Genomic DNA, 8,280 nt, shown 5'->3' on the forward strand with positions numbered 1-8,280 from the left:
TTTTTGGCACTAAGACTCGAGAACGACTAGGCTCTAGGCCTATCCTTCTCATAGCATTTCTTGATGCTAAGTCTCGAGACTGACTGGGCTCTAAGCCTATCCTTCTCATAACCCATCATTCTTGTTTTTAGTCAAGAGTGCTTGAGCAAAGCTGTGTCAGACTTCGGCAGTGGTAGTGTTCGTCCTCACTTAGGAGACTCAAGTTTTAGGCACCAACTGCTATTATAGAATTGTTTTGTCCAACACAAAACCCTCGACTCAGATGTATAGAACTGAAACTTTGCTTTCAAAGGTTATAACATAGATCTAGATCTAGCTAATATAGCTGCAGGCTGATCACGTAGCGCGTGCGCATAATTAGCAATCGTGCACCCACACGTGATATTAGGGTGGGATGTTACTTTACAATTCACAGAGCATGCTTGTAATCATAGAATATGGCTACTAATGTATTGTTAGTTGGTTAGTAGTGCTGAAAAATATCATTATTATTCGTTATTACTAAGTATATAAGTATATCTAAGAAAAACGCTTTTAGCTAAAATAGTGTAATTCAGTCATGTGGGTTTAGATTTCCATAAGGTGAAGGCAGGAGAGCTATGCCTTTCCAACAACGTTGGTCAGTCAGTCATATAGTCAGATTGAAAATTTGTGGTGTTTTGAAATTTTTGTTTGTTTACTCTGTCGACTTTCTCAAGTGCTTTGGTGGCTTGTTACTCTGCAGTTGGTTTGTTTACTACTCAACAGTGTCTCAAAAGTGTTTATAAAGTTTTGTTTACATACTGTTCGCAGTGTGTTTGAGATTTTAATTTGTATAACACATATTGCACATCTGCCCAATTCCTACTATAAGTACTACCGTACTTATGATATATGTCACAAATGTGTTTTTCTTGAGTTTGGATCAGTCAGCTCGAGCAAACTCTGAGTCATGGGTCAGCTTTCTCTCCTATATTTATGTCACTTTTCTGTACTACTTTCAACCTGTCCCCTAGTGGGTCAGCGGTAAGATTTCTAACTTTCTGTGCTAGAATTTGATGTTCGATACCTGCGTTAGACAGAGTGTAGATAGTCAATTAGATAGATCTGCGTTAAAAACAAAAACGAAAACTTCAGCCTATTTGATCATAGCTTGATAACAAATATTTAACTGCCATGATTTTCATTTATCATATTTTCTTATAAATTTGTTAGCAGCATTAAATAATAATAATTAGCAAATGAATGTTTCCTATTGTTACTCGTGAATATTATCTGAAATAAATGACACTTGCCGATAGTTAAAAATATGTTACTCTATAGTCTTTATGTTTCATCAAAGTCAAACAATTACTCAACACTTTAGAGCGCTGTAATCGTTCAAGTGTGATTCGATGTGTACTCGAAAACTAAAAGTGTAAGGCACTATTTAGAAGATGGAGAGGAAGAACTTAATATTTGAGTATTTAACTCAGCGACAGTTTAATGGTTCTCGCGTTACTGCGCCAGTACCAGTTCTTCGTCAACGATTTGCCACAGCAAGTAATCTTTATACAAGAGATCTTTTTGCTCATTATGGCTGTGTGAACGCTATTGAGTTTTCATATGATGGTGAATGGTTAGCTTCAGGTCAGTTACTAATACTAGTAATACTACTAACTTAACTAAGTATGTGTCTCGATCGCTGTAGTGTAATGTGAGGAAAGTTCCAGAATTGGAGTTGAAGTGAAAAAGTAAGATAACTTTGTAGGTACCATTATCATTTGTATCGACAAGTTTAAAGTATTATTATTATTATTACACTTCATGTTATATCAGAAATTAAAAAAATAATATCATTATTAAAAGAGCATTTGACATAGTGTAAAACTCATAGTCATATCCATTTTACCATAAACAACAGTCGCCCAATCCGCTATGTCATAGTGACCGAGTGTCTTGTCTAAGTATAATCTAAATTATATTTTCATGATTTGGAATCATTGTGGGTGTTGAAAACAACTTAGCGTTAAAAATGTTATAAATTAATGAAGAGCCACCAGAATGTGATATTTTTGTACTAATATTGTTACTATATCTGCAGAGTTTGTTGCACATGTAATTGGATAGTCTTATTTGTAAAACAAGGGTGTTGGACATGAATCACTAGATCAGAAATTGGAATTAAAGAACAAAATTTTCTTGGCCCTAGATTTATTGATGAGCTATGGACCCTGTCAAATTTTTAAACATTTTAACAAACAATTTGTTACAAAATTGCTTGTGGGTAGGTGACTTGATCAAAGTTGTTGGTTATAGATTCCCTAATATCAGAGTCATAAACAAATATAACATTGACAAGAAGGGATTATTTGGTTCTACAAGGTTGTCCTTGCACAGTCATCCACAAGAAAAGAAAAGTAAAATTACTCTCTTTATTTTTCAGGAAATCATTGATTCTCTTTGTAAATTTGTTAGGTGCCAGTCTCCACTACTGCTGATAGCAGCTCATTTCATAAGTAATAAAATATTAAAATTGGTATACTGGAGTCTAGCCTGTCTTTTCTAAAGTATAAACTCATATCTTCTTATCTTATTGCCTTCAGAATTTAGCATAAAGAAGTCGGAGGGATAACCTAGATAACCTTTTTACATTTCAATAGACCAACTCTTACTCTTTTTTTCTTCTTCAAGATAAAATATGTTAAGAGATTGTAACTTATTGTATTATAACATTTCCATTACTGCAGACACTCTAGTAGATCTTCTTTGACCTTTTTCCAATAACTTATAGCATATGAGAGACTTGTTGGTATATCAAGATCATCCAATCCACTTCAAAATAAAACACTCAAAGCCAATCATTATCATTCAAATATTTATCAAGTCTTCACTTAATGTCCCTTAAATTTACTCCATCCACCACATTTGAAGGCAACCCATTCCAAAGGCCAACTACCCTGTTAGAAAAAAAAACTGCCTTAGAAGAAGATGATTCATACATGCCAAAATTTATATTTGTGTCTTTTAGTCCTACCATTTTTACCATAAATTAATATCTGTTTTTAGTTATGGAGATTTGGAGGCTAAAACTATCCATAGTATTCCATGTGAGGCCTGACTACTAAACTAGTGACTTGTATAAAGAAATAATTACCTCTTGATTTGTGATCAACAGGCTTTAAAATTGTATCGTCTTTACATCTAGCAAAAGAGCACTTCTTCTAGTTCTATGGCTTTAGGGACTGATCTATCACTATGCCACGTCTGAAATTTGGATGAGCTGAATGAGTTACTTTGCACTTACTATAATTATTTGTCATTTGACAACTATTTCTTCAACTTACCAATTGATCAAAGCTAACCTGTAGTACCTCAACATCCTCAAAAAAACTAAAAATACTCAATATTGTAATGACATCACCAAACTCATTATTCATATTCAATAAATTTCATTGATGTAAATAAGGAAAAGCAAAGCCCAAAGAACTGATTCTCGAGTCATACTGCCAGTAACTAGCAGTATCATACTTGTGTTATCATACTTATTCACATTCAGTCTAATTACTTGTCTTTTTTTTTTGCCAACTCACAGATATAATTTTTTCACTAATTATCCATTTTTCACTTTATCAAAAGCCTTTAGAAAAAGAATATGTTAAGGGCTCCTAACTTATTTCTCTTATGAAAAGAAGGGTAAAAGATGATCTCATGAAAGTTTACAAGATGATCTGGGGGATCAGTAGGATAAAAAACTATGCATTTTATATAAAGAATGAGTGATTTCATCAAATTTTATGGGCTGTGTCTTTACTCTGAGGGTTGAAAAAGGCAAAAATGTAAAATTAATGGTAATAAACAAGTCATTAATTTGATGGTTGGGCCCAGAGCAATAAAAAAATAACTATTTGTTTATGCTAAGCCTTACCTCTGCTGATTGTTGAGGTTTATAAATGCTCTCTTCTATTTTTATCAGGTTATTTGTAGTTATTAAATTATAATTTGAAATATTAATCATATTTCTTGTTTAATTTAGTGTTAACATTCCCTACAATTCAAATAATAACTTAGCATCAGTTTTGGATAAAATTTTAAAGTAACATAAAAAAAAGTAGCAAATTACTGAAGAAAAGCAAATAGCAAGAAAAAATGTAACAGAAAACTGAGTTTTTGTCATGATTTGTATTGAATATAGTTATATTTTCTAGAGCTGGATAATTCATAGATACTATGGTCATAAAAGCTTCAATAGTTCATTTTTTGGCCCTGGAAACAGAAATTATCTATACCTTGGAAGTTACCTTTAGCTTCTTTCAATGTAGAAAAATAAAGTAATGAAAAATTAAGAATACAAATGATATACACAAATTCCATTAATTTTCTTGTTACTTTTCTTAGAACCTGTTGTTTTTTCCTACATTCATTCACAGTAAGTTGCTTTAATGTGTGTGTGTGTGTGTGTGTGTGTGTATCGTGAGGTATGATGATTGGTTTGTGGTGATGAAAACTTGCTTAAAACAATTCATTGCAGTGGACAGACTAAAAAACTAAACCAGAATGATAATGGTAAGCTTATGCAAGTTACGTCTTCTGTAAAATTAGAATTGGTGTTGGTCTTTATTGGCTGATTTTCACAAACATCATTTCACCAATTTTTATACTTGTGTAGGCCTAAACAAATCATGCCACAATGTGTTATGTGTCGTTTAACTTTTTAAGTTAATTGTTAAAAATATTTGAATATGAAGAAACATAAGGTGTGTGTGTGTCTATATATATTCAATGGAATTATATAAAGCTAGAATTGAAAATTGCAATATATTACCAATAAATTATAAAATTATCATACCTTGTAAAGATAGGCTTATAATGTAACAAAGGGTTTTCATGGCTTTCATGCTGTACAATATATTAAATCTTTTCTAGAATGTGTATAAAATATGGGGTGCAGTAATAGTATTAAAAAACAGGCAAAATTTATTGTTTGATATCTAATGGAAGCTAATATTTTTTATAAGAGAAGTAAATGGGAGGATTTTATGACTAACCCTTCTGGAGAAGTTAGTTAGTATACCATCCCTAGATATCCAATAATATTAAATGTACTGTGTGTTAGAATGATATAGAGAAGGTTAAAATGTGTCATTGTGATGACCTGTACATATCAGATATTGTCCATATCTAGTTGTATTCAGGTAAGCTGTTCTAAATTTTTGTGCAGGTGTTGTACACATGAAATTCTTGTAAACTGAATGGACAAATAGCATAAACTTGCTCTAATCTTCTTGCTTAGATGAAGGCTACATAATACAGTGATTATTATCTAGGGCTTGCACTCACTTGTTTTGTGTCATGCTTTCCAGGAACTGGGTCATACTCAGTCCATGATGTAGTACAGAGAGTTGTACAAGTTAGTATGATTTTGGAGTTTCTATTTTTTGAATATGTTTAATAGGAATGGTTCTTGATGTAGGTAACCTAAGAGCCTCAGTCTGACCTAAAAGTTTTATTTCTTCATTCTTTTTTCTGTTTTACTTTTAGTCCTTTGTAGACTTTTTTAGTTTTCAACCTGCTCCTCACCCAAGTAGCCAACAGGAACTATCCAGAAAGACACAAATTGACCAGTTGAAACTAAAACACACCCATTATTATATCAATAAAGATAATTTATTTTTAAACTTTGTTTCCATCTTTGGCTGTCCACATTTGAAAACATTCTCCATACAATATTTTCATAACTCGTTTTGAAGATACAAAATACTTTCTGGTGGTTTATAATATCAGTGTCGCTGACTACTACAGACTAAGTTATTGAGGTACGTTAGAGAAATAGAATGTATTGTATTATGAGCACATCAGAAATTAGATGTAAGGTAATAGCGAAAAAGAAAAAGAAAACAAGGTATGTATTTATTGTCTGTCTTTATACAAGTACATTATATTACTTGTTAGCGATGTTCTTTAGAACACAGTTTTGTACAATTTTGCATTATCTTTAAATAAGAAAATCTTAAGTTATATAAATCTTGGTCACATCAAATATTATGTCACGTCCTGACCTGCAAATGAAATTTTCTTTCTGTAAATACTACATTAAGTTACATGTAAGCTGGAAAAGAAAAGCATTAGTTGCAAAGTTTTTAAGTGATAGTGTTTGTAATTAACACAGTTAATCTTGAAAAAAAAAAAATTAAATTCTAGAAGCGAACTAGTTTTATATAACAAAAAGTCTAGGACTGGACAATCAAACAAAAGTTTTTAGTTAGTACTTTTAGTGGTCAGATCACTTCCTGTACTACATTTTATCTTTCATCAATCAAAACTATAGTACCTTTTATGGCCAGGTTATCCACGTGTAAGTTGCAAACAATTATGGACACTCTTGTTAGGTTACCCTTATTATTTCTAATATCCACAGCCAAAGAAAACAAATCTAGGTCTTTAAATATTATTGTCATAGTTAAAGTTTCTTAACTCCTTAAACCAGCATCTGGGCGAAAATCCCAACTTACCCATTAGATCGTGATGGCATCCAATAACGTTTGTCTCTTTGGCTGAAAACTAATCCAAACCATGTTATTATTTATAAAAATAAGAAAATTTCAGTTTCATAAGGTACGGTGATAGTTATTATGAAATCATGAAAATAATTCCAGCAGAGCATGCAAAACATTACAGGCTTAAGGAGTTATGAAACTGTGCCCTTTTTCAGTATGTCAATAATCATGGGACCAAAACTGTACATCGTATGCAAAGTTCAGCTTCATCAGTATTAAATATATCTAGGAGAAGATGCTATAGGGTATGTATGTAGAAGTTTGTTTTGTTATTTAGTTAGAGGTTTGTTTTAGAACAATTTGCATGGTATAAAATACTATTTAGGCTCGAGTAGATTGATTGATTTGTGATTTTCTTAATCATTTAACAAGTAATCAGTGCATGATTTAGTCAGTTTATCTGTTACTGACAGCTATATATTTAGTTCACTGCCATAAATTTTGTCTTTGCAGTGAAATCAAGTTGAAGAGATACAATATTGGTAAACTGAATTTTTGTTTAGAAGTTGTTTATTTGTAAAGTTAAGCCTGCTGTTAATTAAGTAAAATTGTGGAATTTTTACTAACCTGGATCTTGAAAAAATAAAACACTTGTTATATCATTAAGTGAACTTAACTTTTCAATTTTCTTTTTTTTTTACTGAATAATCAAATAGAACCTTTGTAGCAATAGCAACTGTTATAATTACAATAACATTCTTGCTCTTAACTTAAAGATTTCTATAAGTAGAACTCTGCAAGTTATTTTCTCCATAATTATAAACATTCAATTTCAGGTTTTACCAATAATTACAACTAAATCATCTCTTTTTTTTTTTTTTTACTCCCTAACTTCAAGATGTTTGTTCATTTTGCATACAAATTCTATATCTCAAATACATCATTTTGTTTATTCTTCTCGTGGTAGTAAGTTTCTCCAGGAAGTGAAATATATCACAAATACCGAATAACTAAGATTATCTCTGGGGTTAATACTCATCAGTAGGTCTATAAGATTTGTAATGATGAAAAGCTATTGCTTTAACCTACTCAAGATGGGTCACAGGTAAAAGGCCATGTCATCTCTTTTGTTGGCTCACATTTAAAATCTTATTGAACTACTATTTCAAACTGTAGATTATAATTCAAATTTTAGAACTATATGCTACTCAATTTGTTAATTTAAAGTAAATATTAAAAATACAGTTAAACATCGATTTTTGTGTGTCACATGGTATGTTGAATGCAGCACTGGTTCAAATTAGATGTTTTGTGAAGTCAAAATATTAAGTCTATAGTTTCATACAAATTAGAAACTCAAAGTACAGATATCGACAAGCTAGAATATCAAATATGAATATCTTTTCTATTTGCTAAGATATTGCTCACGTAATAAATCAAACACAGTGGCAACCCGCTCACCTCTTTCCATTTTTTGAAACGCTCCCTTATATACACTTACTTCTTTATATGACATGAATAACCAATTGGAAGCTCAGAATGTCCCCTAGTGGTTTTCTCAGCCTTTCTAACACATCTAGCACCATTTATTTATTTTGAACCAACATTTCAATGAGGTAGGTTGCGTCTTTAGTCTTCTCGAAAGTTCATATTTTTTTAGATCCAAATTCAGCTTAGTTACTAAATTTGATAAATTATAGTGGAATTCTGTGGTATTGATGTAGTAATTTATTATTTTTAAGTTATTCAAAAGTATATATAAAACCTAAAAAAAAATATTTGTTTCATATCCTCCACATGTCAAAATTTTAAAAGGCTTAGCAAC

General features: G+C 31.3%; 1 protein-coding gene across 2 annotated transcripts in view; it reads left to right on the forward strand.

The window, feature by feature from the left end:
• The first annotated feature begins 1,374 nt into the window (after nucleotides 1–1,374).
• The window catches only part of LOC106478553 (DDB1- and CUL4-associated factor 5-like), a 39,254-nt gene continuing 32,348 nt past the window's right edge, over nucleotides 1,375–8,280 (forward strand). The window contains exon 1 of one of the 2 annotated variants that reach the window (XM_013939104.2): nucleotides 1,375–1,608. In XM_013939104.2, the coding sequence (XP_013794558.1) occupies nucleotides 1,416–1,608 (193 nt within the window). In that variant the 5' untranslated portion in view covers nucleotides 1,375–1,415. Of the gene's footprint in view, nucleotides 1,609–6,683; nucleotides 6,761–8,280 lie in introns of those variants that run through there. The other variant, XM_022382162.1, reaches the window with a different exon arrangement.

Source organism: Limulus polyphemus, unplaced genomic scaffold (genome assembly GCF_000517525.1).
Source record: "Limulus polyphemus unplaced genomic scaffold, Limulus_polyphemus-2.1.2 Scaffold224, whole genome shotgun sequence".
Lineage (NCBI taxonomy): Eukaryota > Metazoa > Arthropoda > Merostomata > Xiphosura > Limulidae > Limulus > Limulus polyphemus.